The 25,121-nt window shown below is 43.9% G+C and overlaps 1 protein-coding gene across 1 annotated transcript; it reads right to left on the bottom strand.

Moving 5' to 3' along the window:
• Positions 1-755: 755 nt before the first annotated feature.
• Positions 756-25,058, bottom strand: ETNK1 (ethanolamine kinase 1). The gene is made up of 9 exons (XM_038153655.1): positions 25,042-25,058; positions 24,297-24,535; positions 13,978-14,237; positions 13,118-13,258; positions 12,273-12,415; positions 6,137-6,220; positions 4,582-4,742; positions 2,559-2,632; positions 756-1,135 (listed from the first exon to the last, which is right to left on the bottom strand). The coding sequence occupies exons 2-9, from the start codon at positions 24,450-24,452 to the stop codon at positions 1,063-1,065; spliced, it is 1,092 nt and encodes a 363-aa protein (XP_038009583.1). The 5' UTR covers positions 24,453-24,535; positions 25,042-25,058; the 3' UTR covers positions 756-1,062.
• Positions 25,059-25,121: the final 63 nt, after the last annotated feature.

Raw genomic sequence — 25,121 nt, forward strand, 5'->3', positions numbered from 1 at the left:
TAAAAGAACCACCAGACATACCAGAATTTGCACAACTACAGGGCCAGGCATTTAAGACTTAAGAGTCCAAGGTTAGAAGAGGACAAAGCAGGAAGTTGTCATCATAGAGGAGCTGTGAACCTGTGTCTTGCTCCCAGTGCCACAGGACCTCTGCTCTCCTGTCTGGGGTCCAACAGTCTGTTCTGCCACTGGAGCACAACAGATACAGACAGCAGAGCTCAAATCCAGAATCAAGTTGCAAAAAGGAAGAGAGAATTGGAATAGTGGTGTTTTGATTCTAAGAGTACACGTAATAAAGAAGCAGCTTTCCCAGGGAAGGTGGGGACGGCAGGCTCTCCGCCCAACACCAGCGGCTGGTACAATGTCCTCAGAGAATCTTGTGGCCTCAGAACTTGAACATTTCTACAGCCAATCCAGACCAAAAAAAAAAATCAAAATGTTATTTAGCATTTCAACAAGCTGCTTGATTCTGTGCAAAAGAAAAGTACCATTGTATGGAAAGCTACCTTTTGAAAAAAGGGGGGGAAATAAAGATCATCCTAACCCTTCTCCCTAGCTATACCACACCAGAGATCTCACAAGTCTACTGTCACTTCTCCTGCTCGTAGGCCTCTAAAAGAACAGTTGTCTCTGACATGTCTTCTTCAGCATCAGTGAATGCAACTTCAGTAAAATAAGTTGTTAAACGAATCCTTTGGAACAACTTCACTGTCTGCACCCAACTTTAACACAAATTGATGAAAGCAGCAACGGAATCATGTTAAACGTATAATAAATAATTCACATACAACATATGTTAAATTACAAAGAAGGATTAAATTGCCATTTCTACAACTTTTTATAGATTTAGCAAGTTTCTAATCCGTTTTATATCAACAGCAGTACGTATGTTCTTCATAATAAATTTAACATTGAAGGACTGTCTAGAGGCATTATTTATAAAGCAAGAACCACCAAGTGAGCATTACAGCACTTCAACAAATGTTTAGCTTTTTTTCCAGTATCTGTTCTCAGAAAAGATTCAGGGGTTGTCTATCCACTTGGCAAGAGTCCTCCTCTTCATTACTCAGGAAGAGTTAACGTCATGACCTCCAGTTTCATTTTGAAATACTGGTTAAACCGAACAATTGCATACCTGGTCAAAGGGAGAGAGAGACATTGCAGGTTAGGAACAGCTAACCCTTCACATGACAACAGCCACGCTAAGTAGGACTCGGCAAAACTCCACCGACCCCAGCGCCGTTTCCAAAACTGACTGTTAGCAGCTGCCAGAGGAAGAAATTAGGAACAGAGCAATGATATTAGAGAACTTCTTCTCTGCCACCCCCATCCCAGCTGGCAGAAGAGATGCTGCTGCAGGACTGGGAAGCGCAGAGGGTCAGGTTCCCTGGCTGCCCGAGCAGCGCGCTGCCGCGGCAGGTGCCGGGGGTTTGAGGGCACAGAGCTGAGGGGGCAGGGGCCATCACCGGCACTGTGCCCCTCCAGCAGCGACCGCGGTGACCGCGGCACGGGCCGCAAAGACGGCACTCAACAGCCCAGAACGCTGGCTTGCTGCAAAACATCCTCGGGTGACACCTTCTGACAGGGAAAGTCAATAACGTTATCACCTCATGTCACCCACACATTTCAGGAAAAATCCTTTTGCCAGGATTTTTTCTCCTGAGAGGCCTCAGGAAAGAAAAACAGTAACTCTCTGCTGCTGTGGAATGCAACAGGCACACCTGGGATTGGTCCATGGGAGGTGTTTCTACTTAATAACCAATCAAAGATGCAGCTGTGTCAGACTCTCTGGGAGTCACAAGATGTTGTTATTCATTCCATTCTATTCTTGTCCAGCCTTCTGATGATTCCTTTCTCTCTATTCTTTTAGCATAGTTTTAGTTTAGCATTTTTAATAAAACATATATGATAATATAATAAATCAGCCTTCTGAAACATGGAGTCAAGATTCTCATCTCTTCCCTCGTCCTGGCTGCCCTGCAAAGACCACAGCCTTACTCGGTCCCCAGTGGAGAAACTAATTCCTCTGCTTGTGTCCATGAAAGACCATTTTAAAAGGGCCAAAGGCATCTACCTGAAACAGAACTTAACATTCATCGGTGGTGCAGACTCTCTAAAACAAGAATAGCAACTTCCAGGATCAATATTCCATGCAGTAGTAATCAAGCTCTTTTGCACTATATCCTTGACTCTCACTGTTAGAAATGGAGGTCTTGCATGTACAGATATCACACCTCACTGACCACCTTGCCTTTTATGCCTTTGTCTCCCCAGCAGAAAACACCTGATGCCCAAAACCATTATGTTCCTTGCCTTGTAAATCATGTGTTTAGCCCAGGGGCACATAATTTACAGAACTTTCAGCAACAAAAAACGCTGGCAGACAGCTTTTACCGCCTTGTTTTCCCTTAAAAATAAGGAGTTTTATTGTGTGACCACAGAGGTCAGGTGCGTTGCTCAGATCTCAGTTTCTGACACCTGGAGTGTTGGACTAAACAGCCCCACAAGTCCCTTCCACCCTCTAGTATTCCATGGCAGTACACAGCAAGCACACTTACCCTAGAAAATCAAAATCAATGGTGGAATATTTGGCTTGAATTAGAGCCCACAATCCCCAAAAGAAGTGCGAGGCCTGAAAGAAAAAAATTAGCAGCAAAAAATTAACCTTAAAACTAGCACATAAACATATTGCCACAGAGACAAAACTTCATCTATAAGAGAACACTCAAACCCCAATCTTTTTGTAGTTATTTGATCTCTCTTTACCAAAGAGATTTATAAGCAGTATTACAGAATAAATTACTCACAAGCAACAAGGAAATCCACTGGAGTCTAACTCCCTCCCCCATGGTGAAAGCAGCAACTGATTGCTGCTTTTCAAGAGAAACAATGTTCCTTTTCAAAACTATGTCACCTATTAAGTAGATCGTTGTACCACAATGTACACCATGCTAAAAAAATGCACAGAAGTGTAACCACCACCTGTACTGCTGTAAATTGCTATTGAACTCCAGTGCAAACAGGAAATTCCTTTTGAATTTTCAATTACACCCTTGGACCTGTATAATTACACTCACTTTCACTGCTGGCTTGGACAAAGAGAGATGTAATGCTCTAAGAAAAGCTCTACCTCATCAGCATTTACACAAATTTCTCATCTGGTCCAGACTTACTTCCATTAGGAGTCCAGAGAAGTAGTCTGGAGGCCTCTGTTCACTTTCAGATTGAAAGGATGGATCATATCAATGACATGATGTTAATACACCCCAAAATGAACATGTGATGGCTGTAAGCTTGACAGTGTCCTGTGGAAGACACTTCTGGACAGACTTTGAACTTCAGTAAATGACTGCTCACACTAATTACCTAAATGGCTTCCTGAAGCTTGCATGGAACACTTGACCAGGAATTTAGTGGACATCCATGGACACAGCTGAAAACACCTCAAAACAGCAACTGATCTGTGTCCATGTGAATCCTGTACCTCTGGTTCAGGTAACCTGGCCAGAGAGCTGCAGTTCATCACTCTACATCAACATCCATGAACTTTCTGTCAAGTTTTCCCTTACCTAAGCTCCCCACGTGAACTGACACAAGAGCCACAGGGTGTTTGTGCATCACAGGTATTCCACAGGCAAGCCCTGCCTGTTCTGTGAACACAACTACATCCTCCTAAACATTACTATGGCCACTGTTTAAACTGACAAAAGGGTGCTGTTTATTTTCAAACAGACCCCCAGCCTGCTAAACTGCAGCTCTAAGTATCCTAAACGAATGGGCCAGCTGAATTTGACAGTAACAACTAACATTTTAAAAGAATAGCAGCACACAAGCCGTTGGTTTTAAAGCTTGTTTAATAATCAGCTTGCTGTTAGCTCTACTTCCTCGCTGCAGCCAGTAGCTTTGGCCAGAAAACTCAGGGTATTACAGCCACAGAGGTGTGCTTGAATTAGTAGGACAGAGGACTAAAATAAGGCCAAAGTGGCTACTTTAGCCTTACTCCTCCTACAAATAGCTGGGAATGTTATTCTTCAAAAGAAAAAACATACAAGCACTTCTGCTGTAACATTTCCTGCCATATCATCTAGGCAAAACAACATCAGCAAGAGACGCTAGAGTGACCTACTTATCTGCAAAAGAAAAAATAAATCAAATCCATATATTCCAGTTTAACAGAATGTCATCATCTTATTTCAAAAAAGGCTTTTAAAGCCTGTATGTCTTCATGAAGCACTACCTTGTTCTTTGTCTTCTCACCATGACAAGCAAAGCTCAACAAAGACCCACAAAAGCTGTGGCCAACTCAAACTTGCCAGGCCGATAAACAGCCAACAGAAATCCTCACTCAAAGCTCATCTCCTTGTTTTCTGAATGTGCAGTGCCTCCTTCACTAGGACTATTCCCAGAGAATAGGCAACAGAGAAGCAAGTTTCCATAGAACAGCAAAGTTTTATTTCTCATGGAAGTCTTCCTTACATGCCACTACACTCAAATTCAAGAAAATAGCAACTACCTTTGCCCACAGAGTGTCAGGTTTCTCTGCATCCTTTAAAATATTCTAATCAAGTGTTTGTTACTTACCAGTGCAAACTGATTGACTTGGACATACAGAACTTCAACTTCTTTTTCACTGACTTCTGTGCCAAATCCCTTATATTCTTTGTAGGCCTCAAGGTAAGATCTCAGCCATTGCTCCTGTAATTTTCTGTTGGGGTAAAGGCTGTAGTCTACCTCATTTACTCCTAGGGAAAAGACAAGAACACTATCAGAACCCTATGCTGCATAAAAAGACCACGAGAAACCCTTTAGTACTACCACCAGTAGTCCATTACTGTGCCCCTTCCCACCCCAACACACAGGCACAGATTGATGTGAACAAATAAACACATTTCTACTTTGACCTCACCTTAAATTACATGCTGCCAAGAATTTCCCACATACAAATCAGAGTGTTCCACATTACAAACTTATGTTTTCAGCCAGACAGTCTGCTTGTATGTTGGGATTCAACACCTTGGGTTTTGAGAAAAAGCATTTGCTTTATGAAACAAAACCTCTCACAAATAGATCAAATATTACATATTTTGTAGGAAAAGAGACTTGTATGCCACAATATCCCAAGCCAAATCCAGGTGCACGTCCAGTTATCACTGAGCCCATGTCTGAAGAAAGCTTACTGTGAGGCTGCCTCTCTCCTCCACAGGGCACTGCTAGAATGAGGAGCCCAAAACTCATTTTTATCCTATTTTTCTTCCTATACTGGAGGTGCTTAGTCACAGGCTATAGGGAGTCTGCCAGGAGCCTCAAACCTGGATCACAGCTCACTTCCATTATCACTCCCAGTGAATTCAGGAATTCTCATTAATTTAACTTGCTTTCCTAATGTCTAAATTACCAACTATACAACTCAAATTACCAAGCACACATTCTGATTTTTTGTTTTTAAGTTATCTAAACATTGTTTTGAAGCAACTGGTAGATTAAGGCTCTTCTCTTCACCACAGCATGCTTTCCATCTGCTCTGATCATTATGCAGGTTTTCCCTGCTGGCCCATGCTCTCAAATAGTACAGCACACACTCGAGGTCATTTCTCCCTTATGGAGGAAGGGGAGTTTGCTGTAAAAAATTTGAACTACTTAATAAATTAATCTAAAGCAACCATATTCCTAAAATCCCACCTTTTCCCTCTGACATAATCTTGGCCTTTACTTCTCATTTTAGGACAGGCCAAGTACTCGGTGCACACATTCAAAACCACCAGCAAACACAGAATCCTGCCTTTTGGCACTGTGGAATCCCACAGAATACTGTCAGCACATGCACCTCCAGGGTGACATCCACAGTATTTCACCACAGCGGGCTGTGCCACCCTGCTGTGCCACCTCACAGGAGGACAGGGTGACAGCTGAGTGTTCTGAACTTGTCTAACTACCAGAATTTAGGACATGATGTTTCCAGCTCTGGGTGAGAAGACCTGCAAAGGAAGGGCACAACTGGTCTGCAAAATGAGACAGCAACCCATCCTGAGCTGACAGCTGTAAGCATGTAACCAGATACACACACGAAAACCAGACTGAGTTTGTTGGGGTTTTTAGTGAAACCAGCCAACTCCTGCCTCAGAAACCCAATTCTTACCTGCAAATTCATTGAAGTGATTTCCAATGTCATAAGCCAGGTAGTTGTACCCCGAGTACTCATAGTCTATGAACTGCACATCACCTGTGTGAGAGACAACAGCAGCAACATCAGAGTCCACATCAAACCAAGTACCAGCCCTGATCCTTTGGTGTCCTTTGAAGATTTTGGGGGGAAAAAACCCACAAACCCATCTGTACCTAGTTGTGTGCACTCAGACATTCCAGGATAAGGCTGTGACTTCTACAACATGAGATATTTAAGGGTAAATATTCATTCAGCAAAGCTCTTAAATTTAGATCTCACAATTGCCTCTGCTTCAAGTCTGAGTAGGAGAATTTCAATTTTAAATTCTACCACACGAGGGCCTCCCTTACTCTCAAAATGAGAAGTACAGCAGGACATTCTTTCTTTAAACTTTATGCACAAATAGCAGATCAATTTCTCCCTGCTTAAAAAATAACAGTCCTGTTTATTTATCACACAAATGGGCAGCCCCAGAGGACTGACACATTGCAACATGCTGATACTTCCTGTTTCCTCTACCACTCTTACAAAGCACGAATACTCTAAACTGTTGCTGTTTTAGCTGGATTCAACTAGCCTCAAGAAACCACCTGCACTGAGGCTGGGGAAAATGCATTGGAGCTGCTCAAGAGCATCTACAGCACACAGAACAGTCAAAATCTAAATGAGACTGAGCAGGTAAAACTAGAGCTCTTGTATTTTAAGGGAAGCCAGCAAAATTACTAAAAAACCAGAAAATTAAGCCATGGGTTAACAGAAGATCTGTTTGCACTAGAGCATTAAAAAGTAAAACCTTACATTTCTCACTGCTATACTGAAATAAGTCATTTTCACCATTGCGCCCTTCTCCCTCTCTATACTCTTTTTTATCACTACCTGCATCATTTAATTTACAAAAACATTCTATTATAAGAAAAATCTTTTAACATGACTTAAAACTCCAGGCTAAAAAGAAAATCAAGAACAATGTTGAAATTAGTACATTATGTATGTATTTCCTACACTAAGGATTTTAAGTGCCTACTACACTGCCTCCTTAAGATTTAGGAATATTGTACATCTCAAGTAAAATAGTTTCACCAATGTCCTGACCAAGTTAGCAAAGAACACTTCTAACAAACTTCTTCTGTGCTATGCAGTTCATCTTTGCCATTCTTGAACTCCTAACACAAGTATGTTTGCCAGATGGACAAATCTTTTTGTCTAGGTGCTTAAAATGGAAATTGAACTCTGCAACACAAATATAATCACTTAGTCACAAATCCTCCAAGTCTGAGCTCACCCTTACTTCCACTGGAAGAGAGGCTTGCTTACCAAGGCTATGGTGTGAAGTCTTTTAGGTTCTAACAAAACAACAGCCCTGCAAAGTGGCAAGCTCCTTCCAGGAAACTCTGCTGGCAGTGGAAGAATTGAAGCTCTCTAGAGCTTTGAAGCAGCAAATCTTACAGCAGCTGCAGGCAAGATCTGACTGTCACTGCTGCACTTCTGCTCTGACTGGCAGATTCCCAGCCTTGCTCTTCCCACTGGCTCTCCAGTGCTGCTTTTCACAGCAGACACCTCTAAAGCCACACACCAGTTAAAATCCCAACCCTGGCTAATGTTCTGCAACACAAGTGGTCTCCTGACCCCCTTCTGTACCCCAAATATTAAATATCACTTGTATTGAGAGGTTTTTTTCTTCCTTCCTTACCTAAAATCCAAACACAGCAGGTGAAAATCTGCTCGTAAAATATGGACATAATTATTTTAAATTTTTCATTAGCAGATTGCACCTAGAACATCCCTAGATGCCATCATGAATTTTTAATTACATTTAAACAACTTACTTCCAGACATAAAGAACATTACATAGAAGCAGAAATTGAAGCTAACAAGATATGGGTCGGGCTGTTACTAGGCACTGTCCCCACAAAGCAGGAACAAGGACATATCCAGCCCTTGGGTAGCAGATGGAGAAAACCTGGCAAACTCCTGTTTGATAAGGCAAAAGTTCAAAGCAAAAAAGCTTTGCATTCATACTGATCTATTTCAGACTCCTACTACTGTGCAACTCAACCTTTCAAATTAATTTTTGCCCAATGGCTCAAAATAAATAGGCACAGTTCTTTCTGTGGAACTGAAAGCAAAAGCTTTGAAGTTTTTGCTTCGAAAATGTGCAACATGGACATACTTGTAAGTGCATACACACACACAGACACACGTCTACCCCGCTTTAGAAAAAGCAGAAGAGTGTCTGCAGTCATTGTTTAATAATCAGTGTATTTTCAGATTTACTGCAGTTCATACGAGAAAGCCACTTCTAAAAGCTCTGGCTTACATGACTGGCTTAGCAGGGAGCTGTTGTTTCAAGGGTTCTATATGACATACAAATTGTATATCCCGTCAATACTCCTGAGAGCAAGAGACACTGTCTAAGTGTATTTGTTCTCATTGAAATGAGAACATTTGAAAAGAAGCTCTCTGGAGAAGCTACTGCTATTGACAGAAACAGGCATGTCAAGAGTGGGGAACATTTCAAGCTGATTTCTTTTTTCCAGATATTTCCTAGGGCAGACAACATGCAACAGAGCCCACAAAACCCACAGGAAGACCCAGAACAGAATTCACTGTACTCCATGTCCCAGAAAAGCACTTTTACACAGATCGAGATCAATCAACAAAGCATCTGCTGGATCTCCTCAGGGGTCTGGCAGGTACGAGGGTGAGGACACCTCTCTTCCCAGCTGCTTTTCCTTTTCCATGGTTTCACAGGGAAAGCACTTTCCCTGCCCAAGTCTTGGCTGTAGCTACCAGAGCTGAAGGATGTACCCTGACTTCTGTCCCATCCTGCCCACTGAGCCCCTGCAAAACAGCTTCAGAGACAAGGATCTGTGCTAGGAACACGCCTGGAAATTCACAAACAGCTCACCCACCCAAAGGATAATTTTAGCTACAAACACCCAAAAGAGCTCTGCAAAACAAAACAGGTTTTTAGATCAAAACCAGAAGCCTTAAAAATGCCTCCATCTTCAGAAGCACTGAGCACCCACACACTCCTACCAAGGATCATGGAAAACATTGGGTAGGCAGAGGGAATAAACAGAACAAAACTATCCATCTACCTACACACAACTCCCTGCCAGCTGATTTCCATACATGCAAAAAGAGCACATATGGAAACAAAAACACTCTGGTGCTGGATCTTGTTGAATAGCAAGTATTTGAATACTCTTAAAATATCAGGTATTTTCGGAAATTCCCAGGTCATGCTGGAGAAAAAAACCAAACTAATTTAGGAGCATCAGAACACAAGGTCTATAAATAAGCAGCACCAAGCTTCAAGCAAGCATATTTTGAATATTCTTGATGTCAAAACTGCAATAAAAAGTAATGCAAAGTGCTGAACTGTATCATTCAAAGGGTAGATGACAGTGATAATTACCAGTTATGTAAAGTACCACTTGCAGATTTCCATATCCTGAGTGACTGAGAATGGACATTAACAAAACAGCAAGAGGCAGAGTTCTCTCAGCCACAGCAGGAACAAATTCAAATCAGACGAGTGAGACTCCATTAAAGGAAGTTAACACTCAACATGCTCTTCCAGGCTCATAAATTAGGACAGGAGACTGATTTTTCTTAGAAGCAGTATGTGGCATGACTATGATTTTTCTTTCAAGTCTGAAAACTTCATGTGAATTGAATGCAGAGGACAAGTCTAGGGCAAAGCTCATGAACAAGCCATAATTATTCATACTGCATGGGGCACAAGCCCCAGTATGTCCTGATAGTCTGTAGCTTAACACATCCCCCCAACTAGGAAATGTGCAAATTAAGCATTCAAAACCAAAATTATAAATACAGTATTACTAAAACAAATAAATTAGGTTTCCTTTGTGACAGCTTCTGAAAAGCCACACAATATCACCAGTTTTGCACAAATTTTAGTGAGGAATAAAGAAAAAAATAAGGTAGTTAATCTAGAAATCAATTTTCTCTTGTTTTCAGTTTAGGGTCACCAAGGTCTTTTGGTCACACAGAGGCTTTTCTAGATGGAAGAGTGAATTTAGTCAGAGTATTGCAGTCACCAAAAATCTTAACTACCTTCAGACAATTTGATGCCATGCCTAGTGAAGCTCATCTTTTAAAAGATTATATTTTGTGCTCTTGCAAACTTTTTCTTATACCAAGAAAAGCTTTTGCTCTGCTAAACACAACTTCAGTTATACATGTTTCTTTACAGTTAAAGCTGAGCTTCCTGCTGATGCTCTGTAAAAAGTGTGCTATAAAAAACAGCTTCCAAATGACAACCATCCTTTCTACAGATGGCATTGAGGTTTGGTTACTATGAGAATGGTCCCTGCTGTACCCAGATTGCACAAGTTTTACAACACAGTACATGTACAGTGTTCAAACATAAGTTTAATAATATATTTACTTCACATTTCCAAGTGTTTCCCCCAGCTGTTTACAGCTTGCTTGAGGCCCAAGTACTTTACAAACCTCCCTCTCCCCACCAAGTCTCCAAACTCTAAACACTCACACGCTTGTTACTGTAGGATTGCTCACAAGGGATGCACTACTGGCATTGTTTTTTCCCCATTCTGCTTTAAAAAATAAAAGCATTTGTTTTTTCAACTGGGAGCTTCAGCCTATCGACCACAACAGGGAAGCTTTTAAAGGAATTCCTCAGATCTTTTTCTTTTTGTTGCATGGTTCTGCTATGAAAAGTGACTACAAAAATTACTTTTATCTCAGTGGGTCTGCTCTGGAATGCTAAAAGCCAAGGTAATTTCAGCACTAAAAAAACCCACATGGTAAAAACAGATTTAGTTTTGGTACTACGGTATCACAACTCCAAGTGTGTAAGACCACAAGTCTGGTATTATGCACACCTTTCATGCTTTCCCCCCTTTCTCTTTTTAAGCAGAGCTATAGTCCATCACTGAAACTCAGTAAAAACTCTCAAGCTTGGTACTGAATTCACAGAATTTAAAGCTTATGTTAATTGCATTGTTAGGGTGCATATACACATACAGGCATATATAACCTGGAGCAATTCCCTTCAAGGGTGGTATTACTCAGAGGGAAGCCTGTACACAAATCACCAAAGGAGATGATTTCCTCAGTTCACAGGGTGATGCAGACATGATGCAGCATTCACACCTGCTGCAGAAATGTGCTAGCATATACAGCCAGCTTTCATACTAGAACCAGCACCACTCTTCTTTTTCATTAGGAGTTAAGGCACGTAACTTACATACCAACAATCTTACTCAACTGGCACAAACATATGCAGCTACCTAGAAGGAATGCATCATCCTTATTTCAAGAGAAAACCTTGTAATCTGATTAGTCACATTCAGCTGAGCTCAGGTATTTGAAATGGGAGGAAAACTGTGTATTTTTACTGCCCAGTGGCCATTTTAGTGTCACAAGTTTGCCTTGTTTGATTCCTGATTGATCCACTTAGTAAGCGAGCCCCAACACTAAAATCAATAAGCTGTGTGTTTATATGGAAGCTTTAACAGATCTCAGTAACATGAACTACAAGTTAAATGTATAGCAATAGAAACAAAACTGTAATTCATTTCTGCCAAGATGTGTGCTGCTACAACTGTTTCAACAAAGCAGCATTTACAAAAGAAATCTTTCAAGATGTCTGTGTACCTCATGCAGAAAACAAACGGAGCTACTGAATGTAGTAGTCAGTATCACCAAGATATTTCATCATGAAAGGGTGTTCCCCACAATCGCAAACCAGAACAAAATGTTACAGGAGACAATTTTCATGTTATTTTCTATACTTGCATCATTTTCTTTTCTTCCTAAAAGCTTTATACAACCAGAATACAATTAGCATTCAGTTCTGTACTTTGAAGCCAGGCATACAGGCAAGCTGGGGATTAACAAATTCATGAGGTCATTAAAGAAAAGCAAGGAACACTGATTTTCTTCCTCTGTACAGCAGCATACAGATGAGAATTAGCTCATTAAGCACAGGTATCGCTGCCATTACACTGGGTCTCAACAGCTCAAACTGAGCTCACCTCAACAAGTGATTAAACCACCACCATGATGCAGCACAGCAATTACAGCACAGATAAAGCCCCTCACCACCCACACCTACCTCTTTTCTTGTTGTAAATAATATTCTTACACAACAGGTCGTTGTGGCAGAGCACCACTGGTGATCCTAAGTTTGACAGTCTCTCCTTCATCCAGGCCATTTCTTCCTGAAGAACTTGAGGACTCGGAATGTCCCTTAAGAACCTTTCCAGGTATAAGGAAACAGAGTTAACATTTAGCACTCTGTGCTCCACAGCAAGCATTTGTAATGAAGTACTTTTCTCTACATTCTTCCTGCCAACAGACCCTCTCCCAAATCAGGGCATTCTTTCCCTAGGCACCACAGCAGTCAAATCACGACAATCGTTTTTCTCTGTCCTCCCCAGAAAACAATGTTCTGAAGATTACCTGTGCTGTAAACACAACAGTAGTGCAAGAATCAGGAGCAGAACATGAATACACCCCCACACATTTTAAAGGTGCAAAGATGGGAAGAATTACTGCATGAATTTCATTCACTTTTCATTCACATTCCAGAACTCCCTCCGAGAAGAATACACAACAGTGTTAGGTACCATATGCATCTATACTGAGGAAATCAGCTCTCAGTTTTAGTCTAGACACAGTATACACTTAAATGGCCATTCTGTCCTCTACATTTTCAGCTACCTATTCATGTTTTCTCAGTTTTTTAAGAATTTGATGTTGTAAAAGCAAAACCACTTTGCTAGAGCATTCTTTAATTACTCTGCAGCAAGAAGGGCCTCCACGATTCCAAAGTCACACGAAGAGTATTTTTAAGCTGGAGTCTGCCTTCTGAGCAACACAAAGTCTGATGATACTGTATAAACACAAATTCCAGCAGAAGGAATGTGAAGCCTGGAAAGAACACGATGAAATACCCACCTTTTATTTACTTCCTCATCTGCAAATTCTGTGGGTATGAGAGAGAAGTATTTCCCCATTTTCAGCCACAAATTTGATTTAGGGATCCATCCATTGTGTGCATGAATAGTATGGATTTTAGCAAGTTGTCTAGCAATGAGTCTAAAAAAAAATTAAAATTAAATTAATGTTAGATTTAACTGAAAAATTCTAAAAAATACAGCTCAGGAATTCAAAGAGGGTTTAAATAAGAAAAGCACAGCCATAGGGCAGCACATGTCAAGACTTAGAAGTTCATTAGGATCGCCACCTGTGTGAAGGGAAGGGGGAAGGACTGGAGTTCAGTTACAGCACACAAACTTCACCTATATTTACAGTCTACTCTTGCTTATTTTTCCAAGTATTGATTTAAATTAGCTGCTATTTTTAGGCAAATACATTTCAGTGCACACATGAAAAACTAAAATCTTACGACATCAGCACTTTCTGCTCACTGCTAACAACTTAAAAATCAGTGGATTTTTAAAAATCAGTTTAATTCTCAGTGGAACTTTCTGGTATCTATTCACAAAAGGAATGTCTTGGAAACAGTTGGAAGTACTTTAACCAAGTCCAGCCCCCTACAGCTCCACTGCACTCAATGACCTCCGTAATGGCGATGTGCAAGTGTTAAACACAGTAACCAGACCTTTAATGGGTACAGTGTTCTGTGGAGGCATCAGGGATCAGCACTGAAATACAGAACTAAGGCAGTGTGAACATCAGCTTAGCACAGGCTTACAGAAATACACATTTTCTGCCCAAACTCAAAGTCCTTCAGGCCAGGCAGAACTTCCTAAACGCACAATGAAATGAGATTTTACTGAGTGTTAAAAGCTTACCTGAAGATGTCAGGATTGCAGACGTGCTCTGGGTCCAGGGCCTCTCCCTGCATGAACTCGTAGCACAGGCCGTTGTTGAAGGTGCAGTAGAGCTGGGGGGCACAGCCGTGGGCCTGCAGCACTCGGAAGCTCTTCACCTCCTCGTCCCGGTCCACCAGCAGCTCCGTCTTGTTCCCGTAGATCCGCACCAGCACCACGTCGTCCGTCGTGTCACCCACGTAGCAGCCAATCAACTTATTGGTGATCCCGTCGGTGAACAGCTGCAAAGCACAGCAGAGCACTGAGCAACTCAGCTCTGCAACCCCAACAGGCAGGAGGGGAATGCTGAGCTACTGGTGATCCCATCAGTGAGCAACTCAGCTCTGCATCCCCAACCAGCAGGAGGGGAATGCTGAGCTACTGGTGATCCCATCACTGAGCAACTCAGCTCTGCATCCCCAACAGGCAGGAGGGGAATGCTGAGCTACTGGTGATCCCATCACTGAGCAACTCAGCTCTGTGTCCCCAACAGGCAGGAGGGGAATGCTGAGCTACTGGTGATCCCATCACTGAGCAACTCAGCTCTGTGTCCCCAACAGGCAGGAGGGGAATGCTGAGCTACTGGTGATCCCATCACTGAGCAACTCAGCTCTGCATCCCCAACCAGCAGGAGGGGAATGCTGAGCTACTGGTGATCCCATCACTGAGCAACTCAGCTCTGCATCCCCAACCAGCAGGAGGGGAATGCTGAGCTACTGGTGATCCCATCACTGAGCAGCTCGGCTCTGTGTCCCCAACCAGCAGGAGGGGAATGCTGAGCTACTGGTGATCCCATCACTGAGCAACTCAGCTCTGTGTCCCCAACAGGCAGGAGGGGAATGCTGAGCTACTGGTGATCCCATCACTGAGCAACTCGGCTCTGTGTCCCCAACAGGCAGGAGGGGAATGCTGAGCTACTGGTGATCCCATCACTGAGCAACTCAGCTCTGCAACCCCAACAGGCAGGAGGGGAATGCTGAGCTACTGGTGATCCCATCACTGAGCAACTCAGCTCTGCAACCCCAACAGGCAGGAGGGGAATGCTGAGCTACTGGTGATCCCATCACTGAGCAACTCAGCTCTGCAACCCCAACCAGCAGGAAGGGAATGCTCAGTTATCCCTTAGCTCCCAAAACACACATGTTTACTAGACTAGAGCACTAGGAAATAAAATCTTAAGGACAGAAGAATATCATGAAGAAAACACTTGAATATAAATGTGGGAGTTTTTTTGCATTTACAGTCATGTCTCTTCTTCCACTCTGTGCCCTCAAAACCCTAATTCTTAATTCAACTCTCCCACAAAACATCCTCACAGTAAAACAAGCAGGCAGCAAAAGGCAGCTTCAAGTTGGATAACAAACAGTTTTTAATTCTTAATAGCAATGAGGTCAGAAAGCCAGCTGAAGAAAAGAAACCTATTGATCAGGACCAGAATACTAAGTGTTCAACAACAACAGTTTGATTTCCTTATTCACTCATGCCCAGTCATGCACCCTCTGATATGACTTCTGCCTCAAGCCCAGAACAAAAATACTGACAAATGCAGTGATCTGTTGTGTGCCACACATTATTCTAAGCCATGGTATTTAATGAAAAACTGCTTTTGCTAAAAACACACACCAGCAACAGCAAACATACCTACAGGGATCATCATTCTTTACAACCCTGGACAGTTTGGGTGGGCTTTTGTTATGGGCTGGGGGGACAAAGGTGATCAGGGAGTTTTTGTCTGTTTTATAAAACAGTAAAACAAAATTCAGGAAGTTTGATTTCTATTCCCCCTCCCCCTTCAAGATATAGCCTTTACTTTGCAAAGTAGTATCACTCAAACACAAGTGACAGATTATTTCCAAACCTCAGGGGTTTAGAAAAATTGAGAATTAGGAGCAATTTTTTTTTTTAATTACTAAAGGAAAAAAAAAAATCTGAAGTTGGGTCAAGTCTCCCTGTTTAGGAAAAGACAAGACTTTCACAGTAGATGTGTTTTAGCTCACATGCCTTGCTTTCCCCAGCACCCCTAACTTGATGAGGTCAACAGATTCACCAATAAATGCAGAAAAGTAGTGGGGAAGTTTCAGTTGTCATCACAAATTAGAGGAATTTTCCAAGCTCCTGAGGAAAGATGCAGAAGATACAAAGGTACTCTATTTTCTTGAATAGTTACAAACACTCAATCTTGAAGAAGTAGGTACAGCAAATTATATAACTTCCATCTAGACAGGGTAACCATAAAGCCAAAAAAAGCTGCTTCCAAGGCTTCTCTGACTGACTCCAAATTTACAATTTATGGGCACATCTTACTATTGGCTATGACTTTAACAACTGAAGATGAATAATGAAGAATCCTGAACAGTGTTCACAGGAACTGTTACAACATTAAGCACTGCAACTAAGAAAACTGTCCCGCCTGACACCAGAGATCCTGGGCTGGAGCAGTGCTTCACAGAAGTGAACAGGCAGTACTGCAGGGCACTTCAGACGCTTGTCAATCACAAATTACACCCTTAGACTGTAAATGCTCCCATTCATAACCTTCACAGTCATATGTACACTGTCACAGAACTGCCCACATGAGGAAGGGACCTCCCGGGATCCTCCAAACCTCCCTGCTCAAGCAGGGCCAGGCAGAGCCAGCTGCCCAGGACTGTGCCCAGGGAATCTCCAGGAATGCTGGAGACTTTGTAACCTGTCTGGCAGCACACTCCAGTGTTTGACCACCCTCATGGTAAAAAAGTGTTTTCTTTTGTTGAGATGAAACTTCATACATTTTATTTTGTGCCCACTGCCTTGTCTGTCACTGGGCTCTGAGAGGAGTCTGAAGGCCTATTCAATTCCCCCTCCCCAGGTTTTCATACATCTAAGATCCCTGCAAGGCTCCTTTTTTCCAGGCCAAATATGAAAGATTCTCCAGGGCCCTCTGTAATCTTCATGTCCAGTCCAGTCTTTGCTGGACTTTCTCCAAAAAGCATGTGTCTTCCTTCTCCTGGGGAGCCAAGAGCAGGACACAAGCACCTAAAGATGGCAAATCAACATACAAGTACTGATTCTTACACCTTTTAATATTAACCCAAAATTAATCAGTTTAAAAAGTATGAAGAGCACTTTGCAGAAGTGATTCATGTTGAGCTGTTCAAATCAAAAAGTCTCTTGTCTGCCATTCTTAGATAAAAGCTTCCAAAATGTAGTTTAAAGAAAAAAAAGTACTACGAAAAAGACACAGCTCTGAGGTAATCAGAAATAGTGATACTAGAAAAAAATATGCTAGTAGTGCTGGTGCAAAGAAACAGTAAGAATTAGAGTTGTTATGCTGTTGAACAGAAACTACAGGCACATTACACCTTCTGTCACAGGTCTATTATCCCCTTAAAACAAGTTTCATTAGCACTAATAAAAAGAAATCTGCAACAAGGAAATTGGACTCCCTCAGCTGTTAATTTAGGAACTCTGCTGATTAGCATCTATTTGTAACATGCTGCTACAAATAATTATATGCACCCAGGAGCACTTTAGCTCTTGCTTCTTAAAAAGGCAGAAGGGTTCACTTACTTTTCTAATAACATCATTCAAAGTAGACTATTTCCATATTCCATCATAAGAAAACATCTAGTGTTTGCTACCACCAGTAAAAGAGCATAATAGTCACTTTACTCTTTTATTCAGAATGCCTTTATCAGTTAAAGAATCAGCTTAGAAGGCCTCGCCCAAAACATAACCTGAAATGAAGAAGAGCAACACAGGAGTTCTATAGCAAAAGCATCAGTTGAGCATGAAAAGCAGAGAACAGACTCTGATGATGTGGATAAGGTAATCAGTAAAGTATCCAGGCCACGTGGAAGAAGATGGAAGAATCACAGAATGCAATGAACGTAGAGGATTCTGGGAATCAATTAAAAAATACAGAGACAACAGAGGTTAAGAACACAATGCAACACAGAAAAAACCTCCAGCAGCAAGATTCTGACACGCCTGTAATCCACAAAAAGTTAATTACTGTGATATGTGCTTATCACAGCTTAATACATACTTTCACATGAGGTGCTACAAAGGTAAAACTAAACTTAGAAACACTTCTGGAAATTATATTTATACTGCCCACAAGCAGATCTAGCTTGAATCCAAGGCTTTCTAGAAAAACAAAGAAAACTGTTTAATGAAATGCAGACTGAAGGTGAGAAAGCTACAAATAAGCTTAAGCTACTCAAGTCTCAGGGAGCAGCACATGGTACAAGCAAGACACGAAGCACCTTGAGACAGCTTACCCTAAAAGCACTGTTATTAGGTTATTAGATTCCTGGGAAGGGCATATGATGCATCTGCTTCCGTCTAATAAGCAGGTGTTCCATGAAAAGCTTGTCTCTAATCCCTTTGTTCCAAGTGTTCAGAAGAATGAGAATGAAACTGCAATCACATGTAACGAGAACAAATAGACAGAAATAAAAGTGTCATGGGGCCAAGTAGAAAGCACTTATGACTCAGAAGGGCTGACTTTTCCCTTCTAGACTGAGTTATGACATCCACAGGAAGAGAACACAGGAAACAGAACTGCAGCGCCATGAAAACACAACAGTGATGTGAAACTGCAGCACAAAGAAGCAGGAATTCCCCAGATTCTGCTGCTGAACCCCAGACTGACTTTAAGATCCCCAGAAAGGAACAGACTTCAATAACATGCTTCTTTAATGCTCACAAACCTTCAGCTTTGTATTGTAAATCTAAGTTGATCTTTTTCCTGGAAAAGTATAGTCTACACAGGCACTTCCACAGGTATACAGGTCAAGAACTGAATTCCTTGGAACAAGGCTCGTTATTTCTCTCTCTGTAGCTATTGTAGCTGCCTTTCTGCAGCTGTTCATAAAGGAAGGACAAAGTACAACTGCTGGAAAATGCCTTGGGTAAGTTCTCGCATGAGCAGCCTCATCCAGAGGTCTCCGTGCTCTGCAGCCACATCCTCCAGGTCATTTCTCTCAGCAGGTGAAAGCGGCTGTCTGCAGGATTTAGGGGGTCAGATGATCAGGAGTTAAGAACACCAAAACCACAGGAAGCGAGCAAGTCTGCAGCACTGCTCTGGGCCAAGTTCAGCAGAGGCTGAGCTCCCGGGGTGCTGTGCAGGGCAGCAGCAGGGAGACAGCAGCGCTCATCACAGATCGTGCTGCTGGACCCTCACAGCTCTTCTGGCCCACAAACCACACACGCTGCAGCTGCACGGTGGGGAGGGTTCTTCGGGGCTGAGGGCTGCTTTTGACTGGAATGCATGACCATATGTGAAAGTTTTTGGTTTTGTTTTTTTGGGGGGGGAACTGGTTTGGTTTGGGTTGTTTTGTTTTTTTTTTTTTGTTTGTTTTGGGTGTTTCTTAATGCCAGGGAAAAAAATACTAAGTTACTTATTTTTCACCTTGCTTCTGAAGAATATTCTTCTACCTGAGAACAGTCAACATCAGGTAACTAGTTAACACTTTGAAAGTGATGAATTTGCTTTGCAAATTTTGTGATACTGACTAAAACAGCTACAGATTTTTAAATAATAATAATAGTTAAAAAAAAGCTAATAGGAAAGGAACCTAGGACTTTATTATAAATCAAAGAATTAATTTGCTGTTCCTCTCCCAGAAGATTTTGAGGTGAAATGCCTGGGGGCTGGGGAGGGAGGGGCAGAGGGACAGGAACTAAACTGTCTTGTACCATTCCTTTCCAATGTTACAAGGCTGCAGCATAAATTCCCCCTTTACATGGGCTCCTCCAAGCTGTGCCTAAGCAAACACTGCTTCCCCACAATCCCAGCCTCAGTCATCACTAAGCACCCCCTACCACGCACGCTGAATTGCTCAGGCACACATGCCACGTCACTCACACAAAACGCCACCACGGCTCCTGCCCCGCACAGACAGCACACACACCTTTAGAAACGGGGCCTGAGACTATCAACCTTCACCAGAAGCTGACACAGACTGGAGAAACCAGCCCAGCCTCCAAGGACATCCAATCCTGCTGGCACTTGCCCCTGCGACACTGCGCTCAAGGCACACCTCAGATTACACTTTTTCCACAAAACATCAGTACTGCAGCCCCGTCTGCAGCTCCAACTTTCCTTATTCTTCTCCTCACTCTTCACTTCTCCATTTGGAGCTATCAGCACTTCTCTGTGGATGCAGTCCTTCCTCTTCATGTGGCAACTCTTTCTCAACTGCTCAGGAGGGTGATGTGCCAAAACCAGCCGAGAAATAAACATTTCACTTGAAAAATGTTAACAGCACTGAGATACAAAATAAAGTGAGTTTACTTTGTTTCCCAGACACTAACATTGTCAATTATTTCAATGCTTTTAAACCCACGCTCAGTCTGTTTAAATAAACTAAAAAATATTCCAACAAGTTCAGAAATCTGAACCAAATGACAGTTTGTTATAAAAAGAATGTCAAGATCAACACAAGCAAATAAATTAGACCAGCAGCCAGAAAATACTGCCTGAAGAAAAGCTACTGAGTGCAAGTCAGGATGAAAAATCAAAGAAAAAAAGACAAAAGCTAAGCTGGTAAACATAGAAGTGGGTGGGTGGTTGCTTCACTGGCAAAAGTACAATTTTTTGGTAAGCCTTGGGTCCATCCCATTCATATTTCATAGCTGCAGGAACAAATCTTTGCAAATTATAAAGTGTTGCAGTAGCAAAATCATGCAAAGTGTTGATAAGTGCAAAAAAATGTAAATCTAGGAGGAAAAAAAAAAACAAAACCAAAAAAACCACAGTAGCAAAAAAACAAGGAAGGCTCAAATATTTCAGAGAATTAAAAGAAGCAAATTAATCCAACTTATTTGGAGATGATAGTTGCTTGCAGGATTTGCATGGGGAGGTTATGGAGTGTCTTTATGAAAAATTTAATCCCTTTTGCAAAACAAATTCTTTCCACCTCTCCTCAGGTTTCATCCAGGACAGGAGCACTGTTGCCAGCCTAACATTTTCATGATTTTAGATGTTTGAATGATTCCTCAGCACGTTTCTTCCCACATATATCATTGTGGTCTACACAAATAATGGTATAAATTAACAGTACTGGTATTAAGCCCTTTCACCAGTAAAAACAGGCAGTCTTTATTCTCAACACTGAATATTATTTCAGAATGGTAAGAAACACGGATACAGTGCAGGTTTTTCCTGCACTGTAACATTACACTGCAGAGAAGAAATCGTGTATTATCCTACTGAATCCTGCTTTGCCACCAGACTTACAAGCAGACAGTCATGGGATAAAAGAATGCTGAATCAGCCCTACTGAAGTGGTAACTAATTCTCCCATCCAGTAAGCAAACATTGATCTTCCTTGAATCTCCACAGAAGAGAGAAAATAAGGAATTTGTAAGGTGGGCAACAAAATCCAATCCGTGAGTGTATTTTTATGTAGGAAGGGTAATACAACCTCTTTAAATGAGTACAAATAATTAAGTTTTTATATTTCATCAAGAATCATGCAGAGTATAAAAATTGGAATGTCAAAATTCAGGCAGCTTAATAACTCAGAAGGCCTGTTTTGAGCTAGAACAGCATTTTTAAGCAAAATTTTTGAAAAACCTGTTTCTCATGTTCACAACAGCTGGTTTCTGAATTTAGCAAGCAGTGAGTTTCTCAGCAGAAGTCTGGGAGAGACCTCCAAAGATTCCTTCCAACCAGAACTACTCAACATTGCTATTACTAAAAAGCAGCCATTCCAGAACCAAAAGTGTCTACTGCAAAAAGCAGAGAAAGCAAACCTCAAAGTTCAGGAGTCAGAAAATCAAGCACCCAATTCCATAAAGTTCCCAGGACATTTTCAGCTGACAACTGCACGACATCCATGAAGATGAGTGTTCAGGCAGAAAAATTCTGTTTCTCCCTAGCAATGTGGGATAACCTGAGCATTTGTACTGCCCTGTAGGGACAAAATTCACCTATAACTTCATATAAAGGAGATACATTACAGTATAGCTGCTTCCACTTCAAAAAGTAACAGGCGATGCTTCTGACGTCATAGCCTTGCTGATAAGCAACACAATAAAAATTCATATCTTCCGTGCTTAAATTATTCCATTTTCATCTTCCAGCCTACATTTGTGTTTTATGCTGTGGTGCAAAAAAACCCTTACATGTTAAAATATAATCCTGATTTCAGGTACTTATAAATCTTAGGGAAAGCAAGGATTAAGCATTAACCTATACTAACTACAGTTTCAAAGTTGTTTAGCTGACTAAACAAATTAACACACAACAGTAAATTTTTGCAAGAGAAGTTAATTAACTTTTTCACATCAAACTCTGGACTCTTCAACTGCTTACTAAGTGTTCCGACCCAAGAATTACTAAGAGCAAAGGTAGCAAATGCAGAGTTCACCTGAAGAAGCAGTACTTCATTAAACCTCTCACTGTGCTGTCATTAACCTATTCTATTAACCACTTTGCTGTTTCAGATCAGTCAGACACATTTCCCATGCACCCCGGGAGTCCCACCCATCCTCATCCCCCGCCTAAACACATCCTCTAAAGGGAGGGCTCCAGGGCATCCTCTGTGCAGGACAGAAGGAGCCAAGCGCTTTCGTGCTCCGCGGGCCCCACGCAGCTGCCCCGGCTGGAGCCGGCTCCAAAGCACGGCACCCCTGCTCCCGCACACCCTGCGGCCCCAGCAGCAGCTGGAGAGCTAAAATAAAGGCCATCGAAGGGCTTCGGGAACAGAATGCTCTTCCACTGCTCAAAGGAAAACACCGAGCTGAGAAGCTGTGTTCTTACAGTGACTTGGTTAAGACTAAACTCAAGGCATTGTTAAGACAGAAACCTCTAACCACAGACAGTGATCTCCTACTTCACCTCCGTGTGACCAGCCAACAGAGAGCCTATTCCACACCAATGGTACTGGTGGTTTTTACTCTCTGAATTGTTTCTTGCAAAGGCAGTGGCAGAAGGAAGCAACATTTTTTTTCTTAAAGCAACTACCCCTTTACCCAAAGGATCGTCATCCCTGCTTAACAAGATAATGTTTCGGTTTCATTTTTCAACAATCCCAAATGAAAGACATAATTTTTTTTTGCTGAGAACTGCAGTCATCAGAGAACCATAAAAATAAAACTATTTATAACTTTATGCAGCCGTGCAAGGCGCAGCAATTTGGATTATGCATATGGACCCCTTCCAACTCAAGATATTCTGTAAACTTTAACAGCCTCGTTTAGCTGTACATGTTGTAAAAAGCTATTTTCATTGCACCTCGAGATGTGGGGACTGTGCATAACTCATGGCCACTACCTCAAACAGATTATTTAGAAAAAGCTCATCAGGTTTATTTTCATGCTAACGGGACTGTCATGTGTCAAGTTCCATTTTTCTTTCAAGACATCAGAACATTTCAGTCAAATTATATGCCATTACCTCAACGTGCTCAGCTTTCCTATACAAATTAGTTCAGCAGCTCTCCAAAGAGGAACTTCATTGAAATGAGACACCTCCACGTAATAACCACTGCAGAATAACACAGCTGAGCACATAATAAAATGCTAACCACAGGCTGAACCGCTACTTCCGCCAGGCAAATTAGCTAGAGTTTTTAAGTCCAGGGGCCATGTTAAGTATATTCTAGAAGCACAAAAGCAGCCAATCCTCCCGCAGATGACTCGTCATAAGTCCCAGTGCCTGCTCACCCAGAGAGCAGCAGAGACAGCAGCGGTGCTTCTGCCAGGAGCAGCGAGCACGGCCCTCAGCGGCGCTGCTGCCAGCAGCTGAACCCCAGCCCGGCTGCGAGCACAAGACAGACACTTACGACGTTTTTTTATTGCAGGGAGCACCCGACAAGGCTCCACCGCCCGTGGGAGCGCCGCGGGCGGCGGAGTGGCCCGCTCCGGCGGCCCGGGCCCCGCTCACCAGCACGCCCAGCCGGCACACACACGGCGCGGGTGACGCCAGGGGCGGCTCCCGCTCCCCTCCCTCCCCGCAGCGGCTCCCGCTGCCTCCCTCGGCCCGGCTCCGGAGCTCTGCCCGGCAACCGAGCTCCGGCGGGGAGGGCACGGCAGGAGGAGGACGCAAGCGGGCGGCGGGGCGGACGGAAGAAGGGAGGGAAGGAGGGAGCCGGGGATGCTGCGCGCCGCCCCGCCCCGCCGCCGGGCCGCCCAGCAAATGGGGCTCCGCGCAGGGGGCTGCGGCGGCGAGCGGGGGAAGGAGGGAGGGGAGGAAACAAGGCGGCAGCTCCCCCGCACAATGGCCGCCCGCCCTCGCCCCTGCCTCGCCCGCTGCTCCCCTCCCAGCCGGCCCGGGCTGCCGCAGCCCCGCGCCCAGCGCAGCCCCGTACCTGCAGCGTCACCTCCTCGGGTCTCCAGTGCGGGCGCAGCCGGCGCAGGAGCTGCAGGGCGCCCTGGCGATAGCCGGGCCCCTCCCGCTCGCTGACCGTGATGTCCAGCTTGGGCACCTCCGGCGAGCCGGGCGGGACGTGGATGTAGTTGGACATGACAGCGGGCAGGACGCGGCGCGACACGGGGACAGGAGAGTAGGCGGCCCTCGCTGGTGCTCCCTCCGCAGCGGAGCCGGCAACTGACGGGGAAATTTCCACTTGGGCTCCCGATAAAGCGGCTCCACCTCCCCGGCTGCGGCGCGGAGCAGCCTGGGAGAGCGGGCGGAGCCGGGCGGAGCCTGGCCCCCCGCGTCCCCTCCGGGGTCCCGCCGTCCCCTCAGGCACCGGCCCGTCCCCTCCGGAGCCCCGCTGTCCCCTCCGGCACCGGCCCGTCCCCTCCGGCACCGGCCCGTCCCCTCCGGAGCTCCGCCGTCCCCTCAGGCACCGGCCCGTCCCCTCCGGGGTCCCGCCGTCCCCTCAGGCACCGGCCCGTCCCCTCCGGAGCCCCGCTATCCCCTCCGGAGCCCCGCTGTCCCCTCCGGCACCGGCCCGTCCCCTCCAGGGTCCCGCCGTCCTCTCCAGGGTCCCGCCGTCCCCTCCGGAGCCCCGCTGTCCCCTCCGGAGCCCCGCCGTCCCCTCAGGCACCGGCCCGTCCCCTCCGGAGCCCCGCCGTCCCCTCGCATCACCCGGCCCCGGAGGGATTTACCGAACGTGCCCGGGGCTGCTGCGGGACAGCGGCCGTGAAGGAACGCGGGCAGCTACCTGGCGAGCTGACCCTCACGGGCT

The sequence above is a fragment of the Motacilla alba genome, chromosome 1A (genome assembly GCF_015832195.1).
Source record: "Motacilla alba alba isolate MOTALB_02 chromosome 1A, Motacilla_alba_V1.0_pri, whole genome shotgun sequence".
Classification (NCBI taxonomy): Eukaryota; Metazoa; Chordata; class Aves; order Passeriformes; family Motacillidae; genus Motacilla; species Motacilla alba.

Coding starts and splice junctions, on each gene's coding strand:
- ETNK1 (XM_038153655.1), bottom strand. CDS start 24,452: ATGTCCAACTACATCCACGTCCCGCCCGGCTCGCCGGAGGTGCCCAAG. Junction 12,416..13,117: donor GATGAGGAAGTAAATAAAAG/GTGGGTATTTCA, acceptor ATACCTGGAAAG/GTTCTTAAGGGACATTCCGA. Junction 2,633..4,581: donor AAGTCAATCAGTTTGCACTG/GTAAGTAACAAA, acceptor TTTTTCTTTCAG/GCCTCGCACTTCTTTTGGGG.